At 38.4% G+C, this 17,396-nt stretch overlaps 1 protein-coding gene across 4 annotated transcripts in view; it reads left to right on the top strand.

Annotated features, from left to right (window-relative positions):
* SRGAP1 (SLIT-ROBO Rho GTPase activating protein 1) overlaps window positions 1–17,396 on the top strand; it is a 334,709-nt gene that overhangs the window by 133,008 nt on the left and 184,305 nt on the right. For all 4 annotated transcript variants that reach the window (XM_009004152.5, XM_002752697.6, XM_078336139.1 and 1 more), the window contains exons 2-3: window positions 11,076–11,271; window positions 17,121–17,283. In XM_009004152.5, coding sequence (XP_009002400.1) covers window positions 11,076–11,271; window positions 17,121–17,283 — 359 coding nt within the window. The remainder of the gene's footprint in view (window positions 1–11,075; window positions 11,272–17,120; window positions 17,284–17,396) is intronic.

Below are 17,396 nucleotides of genomic sequence, written 5' to 3'. Positions count from 1 at the left end.
TATATTTACTTGTTCCTTGCTGATTAGACATTGTTTAATGAACATTGTTGAATTCAGGCTTTTTTAGATTATATAGGTAAAAGCTGGAGGTTTGTGCAGGACTAGAAGTATACTTTTATTAGAGTTTGGATTGTATCTGAGGATGAAATAGAAGACTTCTTTTAACACAAGTTGTCTGTCACATTGGACATTTTCTTTGGTACTTTGAAGGGATAAAATAATGAAGAAGATTATTAACATGTCTGACAGTTTAAAGCTAGTTAATGGTCAGTACTTGCTAAGGCCTCGAAAATCTTAAAAGGGGGGTGCGTATGTAGGGATGTGTGTGGGGAAAAATAATTGCCATCTCTTTAAGGATGTTGTAGCCTAAAGCCTAAAATAAAAAAACTTTTATTATTTAAAATTGCAGCTTTCAGTTGTAAAATGGATGTTGAGGAAGTATAAGAAATTAGACTATTCTCTGGCTTCCTTTTTTCAGCTCCTAATCCAGAGTCCCGGTAGTCCCTGTGGACCGGAGGTGATTGGAGCTCTCATTTATTGAAATATAGTGAAATCAAAATAAGAAAGTTGCCGATGGAAATCCAATCAACGTCTTTAACAGAAGCTAGGCATGGTGGCTCATGCCTGTAATCCCAGCACTTTGGGAGGCTGAGGTGGGAGGATTGCTTGAGCTCAGGAGTTAGAGACAAGCCTGGGCAACATAGCAAGACTGCTTCTTAAAAAATCTCTAATAGAGGTATAAAGAAAATTTATGTGAAATGATTAATGTTTCCTTTGTCCGTATTTTAGATTAAGGTATTCTCTTGTGGTAAAAGTAGATATATAAAATATACTTTTGTTTCAGAGATGTTTAGAATATTATGATATTCTAATTCCAGTTATGGAATTAGAATAACTGGAATTCTTTTCCACTGCTGACCAAATGAGATACTGTTTATGGGAGAAACCTTATGTATTGGAGGCTATAAGGAGCAAAGAATAAAGAAGAAATCGTAATGCAGTGCTGGAATGCAGGGAACAGGGAAGGAAAATCATTTTTCAAATTAGCAAAATTTGGTGCCTAAGTCCATGGGTGCGTAACTAAGCATTTTGATAACTTTTATACTTATTGAAACAGACATACACCAGAGATAGTTGTTAAATACTTAATATGTGCTATGTGAAAATTTAGAAACATGTTATTTTTATTCAAGGATCTTATAATACATTATAGTTCAAAACTTTATGGTAGGCCAGGCACGGTGACTCACACCTATAATCCCAGCACTTTGGGAGGCTGAGGCCGGTGGATCACGAGGTCAAGAGATCGAGAACATCCTAGTCAACGAGGTGAAACCCTGTCTCTACTAAAAATACAAAAATTGGCTGGGCATGGTGGCGCATGCCTGTAATCCCAGCTACTCGGGAGGGTGAGGCAGGAGAATTGCTTGAACCCAGAAGGCGGAGGTTGCAGTGAGCCGAGATCGTGCCATTGAACTCCAGTCTGGGTAACAAAAGTGAAACTCTGTCTCAAAAAAAAACTTTATGGTAATTAGAACATAATAGCAATAGTACAGTAATGATCTAAAACAGTTGGCCTAAACGCATAGTTTCCTAGAAAGCCATGACATTCAGGATATACTAGGAAATTAGTTTTAGGCATTTAGCTAGTTTTTTTTTTAAATTGAATTTTGGGGGTTCTTTTGGCTTTAAGTAAATGATAGAAGACCATGCCTGGTGGCTCATACCTGTAATCCCAGCACTTGGGATCACCTGAGGTTGGGAGCTCAAGACCAGGCTGGCCAATATGGCAAAACCCCATCTAATACAAAAATTAGCCGGGCATGGTGGTGGTTACAGTGAGCCAAGATGGCGCTACTGTATTGCAACCTGGGTGACGGAGCAAGACTCAGTCTCAAAAAAGAAAAAAAGTAAATGATACAAATGACACTAGACACTTGGCACCTAAACTCTTATTTGCTCTACCAACTCTCATTGGATTAATAGTTATACATTCTAATAAACCATCTAGAAGTACAGGCCTGGGTCACTTTAGCTTGCTTTCCATAATTACGCACTATGTATAATTGCCGAACATTGTAAGGTTGCATCATGGTCTCTGGAGTCAGACAAACCTGAATGGGAATCCAAGTTCTGGTATTTATTAATTATCATACTTTGAACAAAATACTTACATTCTCTGCTTCAATTTCATCATCTCTGTAATGGAGGCACTACATAATAGGACTACTGTAAGAATTAAATGAGTTAAACTGTATCAAGTACTTACCACAGAAACTGAAAACATCATAGGAAATCAATAAGTATTCTCTTATTAGCTGTAAATGTTAAATTGCTTAGGAGTCTCAACTATTTTCTAATAGACACTTTAAAGTGGGAATTATTGTAATAAGAGAAATAGCTTTAATTTGAAAAAGCCTCAACTTGCAATTAACTCAGTACAAAAGGTTTAAACTAGTTCATTCTTTTTTCTCTTTTTTTTTCCTTTCCAATATTTTCCCCAAAAAAGTTTTTCATTCTTAAAACTAGCTCAGAAAAAAAGTGTGTAAGCTTTGATGTTTATTCCATGAAACTTCATGTTGAATTGTATCAGGAAAAAATGTCAGTGTTTGACAAACGCCTTGAGCCTTTGTCAGGAACGCAATCATTCCAAAATGTAGATCTTTGTACTTTCTATAAATCAGTGATTTCCAGACACTGCCTTTCTCCAGTAGTAAAAATCAGTCTACTAATACGGTCTGAAATGTCCTTGCTTAGTTATGGGCAAGTTAATGAAACCCTGCCTCCTGTGCATTCTCAATAAAAGTACAGGAATGGATCATTCAGATTTGCACTTTCTTAAACTGCCCTTTCCAACAATGTCATTAAACTACAATCAGTGATCACTCCAATTTATTGCCTTTTATCCTGGCTAGCTTTCATGTGAAAAAAAAAAAAAAAGGGCAAATTTATTTTCCATATTTTAAAAATGTTATATAGACCAAAACATAATATTCGGCTTTCAAAAGCTATGAAAAACTGGCAGTTTTGTAGTAAGCTTTTATTTTAAAATAATACTGGGGTTAACATCATTTCAAATGAAGGTATTATAATGAAGACTTAGAACAATGAATACAGCTTGTATGTGTCAGAAATTTTTTGAAATTTACTTTCACATCTGAAATAATGATTAACTGTACTGAGAAAACAGTTTCTTATTTTCCTTTATTTTTTTCTTCTGGCCTTCCTTTAATACAAAAGAGGATTTTATTATAATTCTCTTACCCCCCAGATATGCTAGTTCTAAGATAAGCTTATGATTTTGAGCTTGGAATCGAAGCAACTTGATTTTATATGATATCTGTTGTACTATTTTGTTTGCTTAAATTGCTGGTGATGTCGTAATTCTGAAGTAGAAAAAGACCTTAGGGAGTCATATTTTCCTTAAGACAGTGACCTGGAAGATTACATTTGGTTCAGCCACCCTAAACTTCCTAGAAAATAACTCTTCTGGGCTAGGGTATCAAGAATATCATTTTGAGTTTATTTAAGGCATGACATTTCCATTCCCCACATTTGTGGAGCCTCCCAAATCATATGTGTCCAGAGCCAACCCCTCTGAAGCCATCTGTGATGATGACTCCCAAGTGGCCAGTGATCTTTCCCTTTCTGAAAGTACTTTAGACTAAGTAGTCTACACCATCACATCTAGAACTTGTATTTTTCTTTTTTTTTCATTACACATTTAATAATTGGCCAACATAGCACTTTACATAATGAGAAAGTATTTTCCTATTTCATCTGATTAAAATCTTCCATCATGTTTGGAAGGGGAATATGGCAGTTATTAATGACCACTTTGCAGTTGAGGAAACGTGAGCTCCAAAGAAATAGTTCCTTCCCCAACATCACACCTCCTCTGACTAGAACCAGTGTTCAGACACTCCATATTCTGTACTGTGTTTGCCTTGGGCATAAGTTTTGCCTTCTGATTAAGCCTATCAACTCCTCAAGGACCCGTTCTAGTGGGAACTCCATATTACAGACTCCACTTACTAGAAATTTAGTTGCTAATTCCCTCATATCCTGGAGGAGAGCTATCCAAGAGATAAGCCACGCTGGTAATTTTAGATTTTTTTTAGAAGTTGCATTTTAAAAAATAAAAAACCATTGAATAGGTGAAATTAATTTTAAAGTATTTTTGTATAATATACTATATCCAAATTTTATGACTTCAGCATAAATTAATATACAGATGATTAAGACATTTTACATTATTTTTTTTCTCTTAATAAGATTTTAGAATTTCATGTGTGTTCTACACTCAAAGCACACTCTGTTCAGCCTAGGCACGTTGCAGGTGCTCAGTGACACCTGCGGCTACATACTGGGCAGCACAGTGCTTAAGATTTCTCCACAATGCAGTTGGAAATCAGTTTCTACTCCCTGATAGCAGATTAAATGGAAGTAATCATTAGTTCCACACCAGAAGACAGAAATGAGTGATTCATAAATAATTAAAATAATAAGAGGCTTAGGGGAAAATATGGATACCGTTCATTCTTGTGAGGATTTTTGTTGTTATTAATTTGTTTTGCCCTATGATTCATCATTCAAATGGGGGAACCATACAACTTACAAAGAAAACTCTATTTCATAAGGTGTAGGATGCATAGCATTGCATCTGTTATTCATTTGTATTCTCTTCTGAAATGTAAATCTGATTGTAAATTCTTGTTTAAAATTGTTAAATTTTTGCCTATTGATGCTTCTAAGAATCCTCCATTCAAGGTCCTACTAAACCAACAAGATCAAAATATCCAGCCTGGATGGACACAGGTATTTTTAGTAAGGATGCCAGGTGGTTTTTATCATCAAGCCAATTTGCAAAGTTGACCTGTGAAATAAAATCTGACTCCACATGGGGTCCTTTCCGACCTAGTCTGTGACTAGACCTCCTCCCCATTCAGAATTCAATTTCAGCAACAGAGAAGCACTTTTTTTATAACTCTCCTTCTCTCTCACTTCCTTCAGCCGAACTTCTGATAAGTCAATCTCAGCATCACCTCTTTGTGCCCTTGCCTTTTTGCCCAGCCATAAATATGTCCTCCCCAGAATCTCACTGCATCTTGACATTCTTACCTTGAGGCTGTGAAAGTCGCTCATTCTCATTATCTATCTGTGTTGCCTCTGCCTCCTTACTGAGAATGGGGCTCATGACTTTCAGTCTGTTATATATGGCCATGAATCAGGAGTCTGGCATAAGGAAATATGCAATAAATATTTTTAAATGAAAGCTTGCTGGTGCAAGTAATAATAACACGTCCATCTGTTTCATAGTGGTTTACAGATTGCAGTATGCTTTCCACTTATATCATCTCATTTAATTCTCAGCACAGCCTTGTGAGATGGGAAGTATTATTTTATAAAATGAAACTATGAGAGGTTGATGGACTTGTCCCATGTCACATGACTTGTATTAGATGACACTGTAACTCCAATCTGGATTCATCATGACCTGGTCTGGATCCTTTCCAACCTAGTCTATGACTAGATCTCCTACAGATTTGGAATTCAATTTGGTAAATTGAATTAAGTAGTTTCCATCCTGATGCTTCCTGATTTATGTACAGAGTATAAGAGAAGCATAAATCTTGGGTTCAGATTTCTAGTGAAATGAAGAAATGGCCTGTGTTTCAGTTCATTCACTTAAAAAAAAATCAGAGCTCACCTTTATGGAATTTTTGCCTGCTCCAAATTTTTAGCTTAATAAAGCTTATTATGCAAAATTTGCACCTGGCGTTTAGTTAATCAACAGGTTGTATAAATATTCACATGAGCAATGAGCATGGAAATAATCGATGGAACCAGTTAGCATCTCATTGGGTTGCTCTTAAAGACATTTCAGTGGCTTTCCCCGGTCATTTAGGAGAATCCCTTCTGTCCTTTGGATAAAGATAATATATCTTAAGAGAATGTAGACTCTTTTGGTATCATAAGGAAGTTCTGACCAAATGAGAATATGAAATAACAGAGGTGATTTGTGATTTAGAAATGTGATTATCTTATTTGCTAGATGATCATGAGTATCAATTTTATGTCCTAGTCGTCATTCAGTAATTTATTAGAGAAATAGCCCAGTATGGATCAATCTTTCCGTGAAATATGTATCACTTTGTGGCTTCACACAAATTTATTTTAAGAGTTAGAGCTTCCCTTTATGAGAGCAATAGCAAGACATTCCTTCATTTCCTCTGTTTCTAGGTAATTCCACTTTATTTGGTAAGTATTAGTCAGCAGATTTTTATAGCTTAGAGGAACTGTTTCAATTTTTTTTCCTTTTTTTAACAAATTAATTGCAGCAGTTTGAAAAGCATACTCATTTTGTGCATTGTTCTTGTTGGATTATTGGTATTGATTCATTCTGTAGTGATTCTGTGGTAGAACAGAATGAAATAATAGTCATTTTAAAAAACAGTAAATTTTAGCCTCCATTAAAACAGCCATTATGATTATTTAGCAGGTCCTGACCTAGATTTAAGTAATGACTGCTTACAGCCTCCTCAGAGATCACATTTTTCTGCCTAAAAGGGGTTGTGCTGTTTTATACAGTTATGGGGAATTCATGGTGAAAAGCCTTTCCTAATATTCTATTAGGTAAATCTTTTCTATATCATTAAGTGCCTTTGGCCTCTTGAAATCTTTTTAAAGTACTTGCCCATAGTTGGACATTTGACAAAAAGTACCAGAAAGTACTGGGTGTAGAAATATGAATTTGTTATTACTATTATCATCATTATCAGAAATGTATCAACAACCAAAATTTTACGGAATTGTGATATAGCTATCTTTTTATGTATGTAACAGCTGTTTTGAGATGTATTTCACCTATCATGATTTTACCATTTCTAGAGTACAATTCAGTGGTTTTTGGCATAGTCACAGGTTTTGTAACCAGAGCCACAATCAGTGTTCGATCATTTTATTACCCTATAAAGAAACTTTGCATCCATTAGCAGCCATTTTTCCCCAATCCTCCCAATTCTAGGCAACTCCTCATCTACTTTCTGAGTCTATAATCTATTCTGGACCTTCCATATGAATGAAATTATAGATTGTGGTTTCTTATGAGTGGCTTCCACTCATTAAAGTTATATTTTCAAGGTTCATGCATGTTGTAGATAAGTACTTCATTCCTTTTTATGGCTAAACAGTATTCTGTTGTATGACTGTATCACATTTTGTTTATCTCTTTATTAGTTGATACACATTTGAGCTGTTTTCGCCTTTCAGTTATTATGAGCAGTGCTGCTATTGCATACATTCATGTGCAGATTTTTGTATGAAAATAGATTTTCATTTCACTGGAATGTATACCTAGGAGTGGAATGGCTGAGTCATGTGGTAACTCTTAAGTGTAATCTTTTGAAGAACTGCCAGACTATTTTCCAAAGGGACTGCATCAGTTTACATTCCCACCAGCAATGTATGAGGGTTCCAGTTTCTCCACATTCTCTTCCAACACCTTTTTTTAATCTTTTAGGTTATAGCCATCCCAATAAGTTTGAAGTGGCACCTCATTGTGCTTTTGATTTGCGTCTCCCTGCAAGCTAATGATATTGAGCGACTTTTCATATGCTACTGGCCATTTGTATATCATCTTGGGAGAAATGTGTGTTGAGATCCTTTGCCCATTTTTAAAACTGAGATTTAGCTTTTATTATTGAGCTGTAAGAGTTCTTTGTGTATTCCATATACAAGTTCCTTATCAGATATATGCTGTGTGAATACTTTCTCCCTTTTTACTTTCTTAGTGGTTACTGCTGCCTGTCTTGTAACCTACTTATCCTTCAAGGCATTATGTTTTCCCCACTCTTCCTATCCGAGTCAGTTCCTGCCCCTCTTGCCATAGCTTCCTGTTGCACTTCTTTGTTATGGCAGTGAACAGATCGGTTTAGGATTTGTCTTCCTAACCGGAAGGACCTGTGTCTTACGAACCTTTGTATCTCCTGTGCCTAGGACACTGCCTAACACAAAATGGTAACTCAATCATTGCTTGTTCAGCTAAACTAAATGAACCTTGAGTCTGAAAATAATGATTCAGGTCAATGCTAATCTAAAAAAGCTTCTAGAAATGGGAGGGAGCCTTAATAGACTGTCAAAGAATCTGGGGTTAGAAAGGAAGCTACAATGTCTTATGCAGAAATAAGGTTCACCGTTTTTCTCAAAATCACCCCTTGCCCTTACCCTTTCACGAGTTCCAGCTTTAATGTTCTGTAATTCCCATGATGACAGTGGTGCCTCTAGCTGCAGCTGCCTGTGGCCCCATGGCACAATTCACATAGTGTGGGGCCCAGTGCACCATAGGCTTTTTTTATTTGTTCTATGTTGTTTGAGACAGGGTGTCACTGTGTCACTAGGCTGGAGTGCAGTGGTGTGATCACAGCTCCACCTCAGCCTCAAGCTCTAGGGCTCAAGCAATCCTTGCACCTCAGCCTCCTGAGTAGCTGGGATCACAGGCGTGCACCACCACAACCAGTTAAATTCTAAATTTTTTTTTTTTTTTTTTTTTTTTTTAGTGGAGATGGGGTCTTCCTGTCTTGCCCAGGCTGATTTCAAACTTTTGAGCTCAAGCAGTCCTCCTGCCTTGGCCTCCCAAAGTATTGAGATTACAGGCATGAGCCATTGTGCCTAGCCCTTTGACAATTACAGATGACACAAAGTAACAGTTACTTTTTCTAAAATGAAGATGAGGATTTAATTGTTAAATCAGTCATTCTCATGATTCCCTAGTTCTTGATTCTAAATCCTTATAGAAGTAAGCAAGAGAACATTTAAAAATGAGAACCAAGAAAAAACCCACATGATTTTTGTGTATTTCTGATGATATTTGAGATTTGTTATTTTATTTCTTGTTTGGCACTAAGTCAGCTTAAAAAAGAAAAAAAAAAAAAAACAGAAAAAACTAGTTGACAGCCTAAGATGATTGATTTATTTTCTCTTAGTGCAGCAAGATGTGCTAAAATTACTTCATCTTAAAAGACTTGCAAGGATCCCTGAATGAGAAACACCCCCACCCTTATACATTCTTTTTCTTCATGACACAAAAAGAGCTCTGTATTTTTGAAAGACAAAGTTTGGCAAACATGCTGATTATAATACCGTATTGGAAAACACTTACTTTGATTGACTAAAAACTAGATGCTGTTCATAGTGGTTAAAAGCCTGTAATAGTATGTTCAACTCACATTCATGAAGTTACAATAAGATCCTCCAATGTAGAGGTGGAGAAAGCAAGCAAGGACACTTGAGAAATTCTTCCCTGTCTTCCCCCCAGGACTCCCTAGAAACAGCACTGCCTGGAGGCTGACCTTATTGAGGGCAGAGATCTTGTTTCATTAGTTATTGTTTCTTCTTTGCCAGGATGCAAGCTTGGCACAGTATAGGTGCCCAAAAAAAAGGTTTGGTGGATACAGGATGGGAAGTGTTTGATTAGTCAGACTGATAGGTCAGGGTCAAAAGTCTCCAGGGGTACCACTTACTGGCTGAAATCCATAGATAAAGTATTTATACTGCTGAAACTTAAATTATTCTTTGTAAAATGGAGGATAATACTAAAACTTATTTCGTTAGGACATAGACTAGCAAACACTGAGTTCTTATTATTAGTTAATTTTAAATTAAGCATATTTCCTGACTCCTCATTCAGAACTTGACCACCTTGTTAATGAACATGTTGTTAACTTGCTGTTAATGAACTTGATTAAACATAGTTAAGTTTATGTATATATATGTGGCCTTCTCTATCTAAGAAATACATTGAGAAATTTAAAGAGACAATATTTGGGCATTGATTTCTACTAACTCCACTGAATTAGAGTCAACCTTCACTTTTAGAGAAATGCACTGACATTGGAGAAGATGAAATAAAGAGGTTTTCCAGCATGATGTTCTTGTCTTTGGAGCTTAGCCTTAGGTCTTAGAACAAAAACAAGTTTGTGGTTATTAGTTACTGTATCTCCTTTTCCAAAACACATGTTTCTTTGTTACAGTCATTTACAGATATTTTTGCATGCCACAGTTTTGCTTTTGAGATTTTGCTAAATCACTAAATGACCACCCTTCATGTTCCTAATGTATTAAAATTATCAGAGGATTCTTTGAGGATTATATATGTCAATAAGGGTGTTATTTTGAACAATGTGTAAAAGGTGAAGGCCAGCTGAAGAGGTCTTTTTGTTGTTAACGTAATAATAAAGTGGAATCTGAGGACTGCACTGTTATGAATGGATTATTTGGCTATGGAAAGAAATTATTTTTAGGCACGGCATCCCTATTTGCCCTGAAGCTGTGTGTGTTACAAACTAGAAATTATGCACTATATAAAAATTACCAGATGTCAGTGTCTATATGTGCCACATGGCAAATGTGTAGTGGTTCAGAGCCTGGAAGAAATGATGCCTATTTCTTTGCTATTCATACTCAAAAGGGATAATTCAGGTAAAGTGCTATTGAAAAAAATTATAATGTTCCCAGCTACCCAAAGATGTTATTAATTGTTATCTGAAAGGCTTTAATTCTTTCCCTTCATGGATCTTTGTGTGTTTATGGCATTACAAATATAACCCACATATTTAATTTATTACATTCTTTCCTGAGGCGCCTCTTGTTCTTTTAAAGGGTCAGCAAATAACTTATTTAAAGAATCAACATGGACACAGTATTCTAACAAAGGTCCAATACAGAGGTAAATATGTAATAGGATTCATGGCCAGACATGGTGGCTCACACCTGTAATCCCAGCACTTTGGGAGGCCAAGGCAGGTGGATCACCTGGTGCTGCATGCCTGTAGTCTCAGCTAATCAGGAGGGGGAGGCAGGAGAATCACTTGAACCTGGGAGGCAGAGGTTACAGTGAACCGAGATCACGCCACTACACTCTAGCCTGGGCAACAGAGCGAGACTCCATCTCAAAATATATATATATATATATATATATATACACATATACATATACATATGGATTCGTGACTTATATCTTGCACATACCAGCACACCTCATTAATTTTCATTAAACCATTCTCTTCTCTCCTTAGAAATTCGAGCTCAACTGGTAGAACAACAAAAATGCCTGGAGCAGCAAACAGAGATGCGAGTTCAGCTTCTTCAGGACCTGCAAGATTTCTTCCGTAAAAAAGCTGAAATTGAGACGGAATATTCCCGGAATCTAGAGAAGTTAGCAGAAAGGTTCATGGCAAAAACAAGAAGCACTAAGGATCATCAACAATACAAGTAAGAGAGACTTGACTCTAATTCACATTTCCAAGGCGCTATCCATCCTCTACATTTGTAATTTATGAGCATCAATTTATCATTGTAAACTAGTATAATCTCTTGACATTTTTGTATTTCCAGTACATATCTATTTATAGATAACTTCATATGCCAGAAGAGAAGGTATGTCTTTCCATAATCAAAAATTCTTGATTATGGAAACCTGAGAGTTTATATCAGCTATAGGTAGGACAGATTTAAAATAGCTTTGTGTTCAGGCAAAGACCTCTCATTTTCTCTAGTGAATGTATATGAAAATAAGCAGTAAGAGTTGCTTGAGTTTAGTGCCCCCGCCGGCCCATTGTGTTTATGTTCATTATATTTGATACTGATTTAAAACAAAAGTTTTAAGGAAAATGCTATGAACAAGCATAAATTGTTTAATTATAATTTATTTGCTTTAAAAAATACACATAAGATGTTCTGCTAATGAAATTTACTTTATGATTTAAATCCTGGGGATAGGGCCAGGTGGGATGGCTCACACGTGTAATCCCAGCACTTTGAGAGGCCGATGCTGGTGGATCACCTGAGATCAGGAGTTCAAGACCAGAATGACCAATATGGTGAAACCTCGTCTCTACTAAAAATGCCAAAATTAGCCAGGCAAGGTGGCATACACCTGTAATCCCAGCTACTTGGGAGGCTGAGGCAGGAGAATAGCTTGAACCCAGGCAATGGAGGTTGCAGTAAGCTGAGACTGCAATACTGCACTCCAGCCTGGGTGATGGAGTGAGACTCCATCTCAAAAAAAAAAAAAATTTTTTCAGGACAGAGAGAGACAAGTAAGCAGACAACTCCATTGAAGTAAGCAAGTGTTCCAACAGGGGAAGGCATGGGGGACCCTGGACAGACCCAACTGATATCTGTTCTGTGTTGGAGGTGGGGAAGGTAAGGTGCTGAAAGAAGAAGCATTGAAGCAAAGACCTGAAGGACAAGTTGGCCAGTAAAGGAGAGAAGAAGAGGCTATTCCAGGCAAGAGAAACATCATGGGCAAGGGGCCAGCAGGGAAGGGATGTACAGCAGATTTGCGGAACAGATAGAGTCCCATGGGAGTGACCAGGGAGGCGATGAGCTACATGGCTGCAGGTGTCAATCAAAGCAGGTCCCGGGGGCCTGTGAATCTTCCTGGCCAGTTGGGACCTTTTCCAGGGGCATGAGAAACAACACTGCAGGTAGAGAGAAGTTGACCTGTTCGGGAGACAGTAAAAAGACAATGCAGTCTTGCATTTCTGTAAATACAGCCGGCCAGATAATCTGAAAAACATGTCTGTCTGAAAACTCTCAGAAATCCTGGTTAATATATAATGAACATCATTTTAAATATAAAACTCACAGGAAAGTGAGGGAAATTTCCAGGGGCCAAAAAAAGAAAAGGGAACTGAAAACCTATGTGGCGGTTGTTTCCACCCTTTAATTTCACATGGGGAGAGAAGATGAAGTCTGTGCCAAGTAAAGGTTTGGAACTGAGGGTTTCCTCCCGACCAGCCCCATTGCACTGCATCCCAGAACCAGAAGAGTGAAATGGTAAAACAGAAAACCCTCTACTCACCTGCACAGGGCACAAGGAGACCTTGCTGTTCAGCCTGGGCTGCTGTTTGGAAGTTGCGGAGAAGCATGCCTTTCTTTCACCATTGGCTTTGTAATTCTATTCATCTCCTGCCTCTCCACGACCTTGGACCCTGCATGAAAAAATAGGATGGGAACTATCACTTGGGACACTTGTGCAGAAGCAAACACAAGTGTTTGTTTTTTCTTGTCTTCTCTGTTTCTTTTTCTCTCTCTCCTCTCTTTTTTCTTCCTCTCCCTCACTCTCTCTTCCCCTCTCTTCCCCCCATCTCTCAACTTTAACCTTTACTGTTGGTCCAGCATAAAAATTAATCTTAATGTTGATCCCCAGGGTGAATGAATGTTAAATGTACTTGACAGAGAGGAGGGCTGGGAAGTAGAGGCTTGAGCCAGTACACATTTATAGTAATGTAACTGTTTATTTTTAAAAGCAGTTGCAATTAAGAAGACAGCCCATTCATCTATTCAGTAATTTTTTTTTTTTTTTTTTTTGAGATGGAGTCTTGCTTTGTCACCCAGGCTGGAGTGCAGTGGTGCGATCTCGGCTCACTGCAACCTCCTCCTCCCAGGTTCAAGCAATTTTTAGGCCTCAGCCTCCTGAATAGCTGAGATAACAGGTGCACACCACCATGCCTGGCTAATTTTTGTATTTTTAGTAGAGAGAGTTTTGTCATGTTGGCCAGGCTGGTCTAGAACGCCTGACCTCATGTGATCCACCTGCCTTAGCCTCCCAAAGTACTGGGATTACAGGCGTGAGCCACTGCGTTCAACCCATCCAGTAATTATTTTTGAGTATCTTCTGTGTTTTGCACTTGGTAATTAGTGGCTGTGAAGGGAGGAATATGGATGGGTTTATGTACCTTATCTGGCCCCATGGTGAATGAATGCATTTTTCTTTCTCCTGGTTTATTTGGTAGTTTTCTTTAATAGGTAAGCAGTTTGAAATTTTCTTTAACTTGAGTAAGTTTATTATTAAATATGGGACTGAAGATAAGATGAATATGTCTGTGAAAAGGATAAAACAGGATTGGGAAAAAAATAGTCAACCAGATTTGCGTTTGAGTATTGGCTCCACTTTGTGACTTTGGTTAAGTTACTTAACCTCTCTAATCCTTGGTGTCCTAACCTAACGAGGTCTTGTGACCCTTAAGTGAGAAACGTGAAGTCCTTGATATGATTGATAAATTGGCCAGGATATGCACTGCATATTCCTTCCCCTTTTAACCAAACAAATGTTGCATCGTTAGCATGATAACATTACCAATTAATTAAGCTATTCTCTGGAATCTCATTCTTATTCAGTTTGGGGACACTTATTGTATAGAACAATCTTTGGCCAAAGATGCCACTCCATAGAGCAAGGCTTGGTTCAGCCTCCATAGACTCAGAAAAGACTCTCTCTGCCGGGTATGGTGGCTCACGCCTGTAATCCTAGCGCTTTGGGAGGTTGAGGCAGGTGGCTAACCTTAAGTCAGGAGTTCAAGACCAGCCTGCCAATATGGTGAAACCCTGTCTCTACTAAAAATACAAATTTAGCTGGGCGTGCAGCTCACCTGCAGTCCAGCTGCTCAGGAGCCTGATGCAGGAGAACCGCTTGAGCCCAGGAGGCGGAGGTTGCAGTGAGCTGAGATTGTGCCACTGCACTCCAGCCTGGGCAATAGAGAGAGACTCCATCTTAAAAAAAAAAAGCAAGAGAGACCCTCTCAGACACTAGGTTTGGTCTTTCTCAAGTCAGTATGCCTTGCTAAGCTTCCATTCATTCATTGATGGAAAAGATACAAAGGGCCAAGTGCGGCGGCTCACTCCTGTAACCCCAGCACTTTGGGAGGCTGAGGCCGGTGGATAACCTGAGATTAGGAGTTCGAGACCAGCCTGACCAACATGGTGAAACCCTGTCTCTATTAAAAATACAAAAATTAGCCAGGTGTGGGTAGTGGGTGCCTGTAATCCCAACTACTTGGGAGGCAGAGTCAGGAGAATCACTTGAACCCAGGAGGAGGAGGTTGCAGAGAGTCGAGATCATGCTGTTGCAGTCTAACCTGGGCAACAAGAGCAAAACTCCGTCTTTAAAAAAAAAAAAAAAAAAAGCAAGATACAAAGAATCTCTGCCTCAAATGGTAGTAATAAGGATTAAGTAGAGTTGATGTCTGTGAAGTCTTTATATTAGGCCCCTGGAAAAAGAGCTAACTCTGTGTAGCGCTTATTATATATACATGGCATTGTTATAAGTATTTTAAAATATATTAACTCCAGTGATTCTCATGAACAATCATAAGATTGTTCTTATGAAAGCACGGTTATTTTACCCATTCTACAAAGTAACTGAGGCACAGAGCAGTTAAGATCATTTGCCCAAGGTCACAAAGCTAGTGAGGGGTAGTTCTATATGTGAACCTAGACAGTGCAGCTCCAGAGGCCATGATCTTGACATAGATATTACTTTTCACAGTAAGTGCTCAGTAAATGATAACTGTCATTATTTTTGATATCACTGCTACTACTGTTATTACTAAAGCAATAACAATTATTCATGCAATAAGTGAAATAACACTTATTTAATGCTTACTATGGGGCAAGGCCCTGAGGATATGATGAAGCATGAAATGTTCTGAAAGAATTTGTGGGTTACTTCAGCAAAGAAGGTCTACGTGAAGGTTCATAGAAATAAGGCAACATTTACCTTACTATATGGGGCTGGGTAGACAGAAACTGTCAGCAGAGAAGCCCCAGTTACCTACAATAGAACCACTGCTCTTTGCCTGGTGGTATTAAGAAAAACAAGGTAGCAGGTGAAGGATATAATTCTTCAGTGTGCCAGTAGGGAGAATGGGAAGCTGCCCTCACAGGTGCCAAGTGTTAGGAGCCTAAATCAGGCCTTTATTCCCATGCCCATTCCTGCTTCCATCTTCTGCTTTCATTTTCTTCTAGAGAGGGCACTGACTTAATGCAGTATTAAATCCTGAATCTGAGAGATGTAATAGCAGAAAGACCCGACTTCATCATTTCTTTCCTAACTTAATTATTATTCAGTCATAAATGATCATGAATAGTAGGAGGATAACATGTCTGATTAAAGGGAGCTTTTGTTCCTGCATTAGGATAGGGTCTCTCTGCCATGTTGCCATTTTACAGTCAGTTTTTAAAGAACAAACACGCAAAAAAAATTTTTTTTTTGAGACAATCTTGCCCTATCACCCAGGCTCGAGTGCAATGGCATCATATTGGCTCATGGCAACCTCCACCTCCCAGGTTCAAACAATTCTTGTACCTCAGCCTCTCAAGTAGCTAGGATTACAGGTGCCCACTACCACACCCAACTAATTTTTGTATTTTTAGTAGAGAGGGGTTTCACCATGTTGCCCAGGCTGGTCTCCAATTCCTGATCTCAGGCAATCCACCCACCTCGGCTTCACAAAGTGCTAGGATTACAGGCGTGAGCCACCATGCCTGGCTGCAAAAATTGTTTTAAGTGTGCTTTTTCTTAAGCAGTATCATTTCAGTTGCTCACTGTTTTTGTTGAGTTATTCTTTAAGACTTTTTAAAAGTTTTTTATGCAGTTTATATTAACTTTTAGCTTTATTATCTAGAATAAAACAAGGAGCAGTTATGAATTTGAAACAGTTTAATGGGTTTCAGCAGGACATGTGACAGGTCATAAGCCAGCAACTTCACGGTTCTCTTCATGAGCCTTGAGACAATGCAATAAAGTTCAGATTCCCAGCAATAGTTTTTGGGAGACTGGAGGTTATGTATCAGGGGATTAATAAATAACCCTCGAATTTATGTTCCATGGAACGCATAACTAGCCAAATTTCTTTTCCAGCAACAGACTGAACATTCAAAGCAGACTTTGTATGCCGGGCAAAAACCACAGTCTGTCTGAGACAGTAGTCAATACATTTTTATGTAAACATAAATCGCTTTCTTCAATGGAGTGTTTAAAGCTGTGGGCCTGCATAAGCACTGTGTATGTGAGTGGTCCTTGTCAGGAATATGGGTTTTCACCAGTGTTCTTGGCCCACGTGTTTTCTTCCAAACCTGGACAATTGCTGGCTCTGTGCCATCCACAGGCTGGAAGGCTGTTCTGCTGGCCAACAAGTGTCCTGGTCTGAGAAATGCTCAGTGCAGGAAGCACAGCAACAATATCCATCCGTTGTGGCTCCTCTGTGTGTCTTGCCACTCATCTGAGTGGGGCAGCTTTGAAATAGATGGTAATTCTGTTTTTCTTCACTTCTTAGGAAAGACCAGAACCTGTTGTCTCCCGTGAACTGCTGGTATTTGCTCCTGAACCAAGTAAGGAGAGAAAGCAAAGACCATGCAACCTTGAGTGACATCTATCTGAACAACGTGATTATGCGGTTCATGCAGATAAGTGAGGATTCTACCAGGATGTTTAAAAAGGTACATTCCATAAATCCTGCCATGCTTTCCAGTAACTACTTTGCCTATAACCAGGACTGAGAATGGTATCTGAAAAATTAGGTGCATGAATGAATTCTTTAGAGACACAGAAT

This window comes from Callithrix jacchus, chromosome 9 (assembly GCF_049354715.1).
Source record: "Callithrix jacchus isolate 240 chromosome 9, calJac240_pri, whole genome shotgun sequence".
Taxonomy (NCBI): Eukaryota; Metazoa; Chordata; class Mammalia; order Primates; family Cebidae; genus Callithrix; species Callithrix jacchus.
Note: the sequence above shows the minus strand (reverse complement) of the source record. Positions and strands in the feature narration are given on the sequence as shown.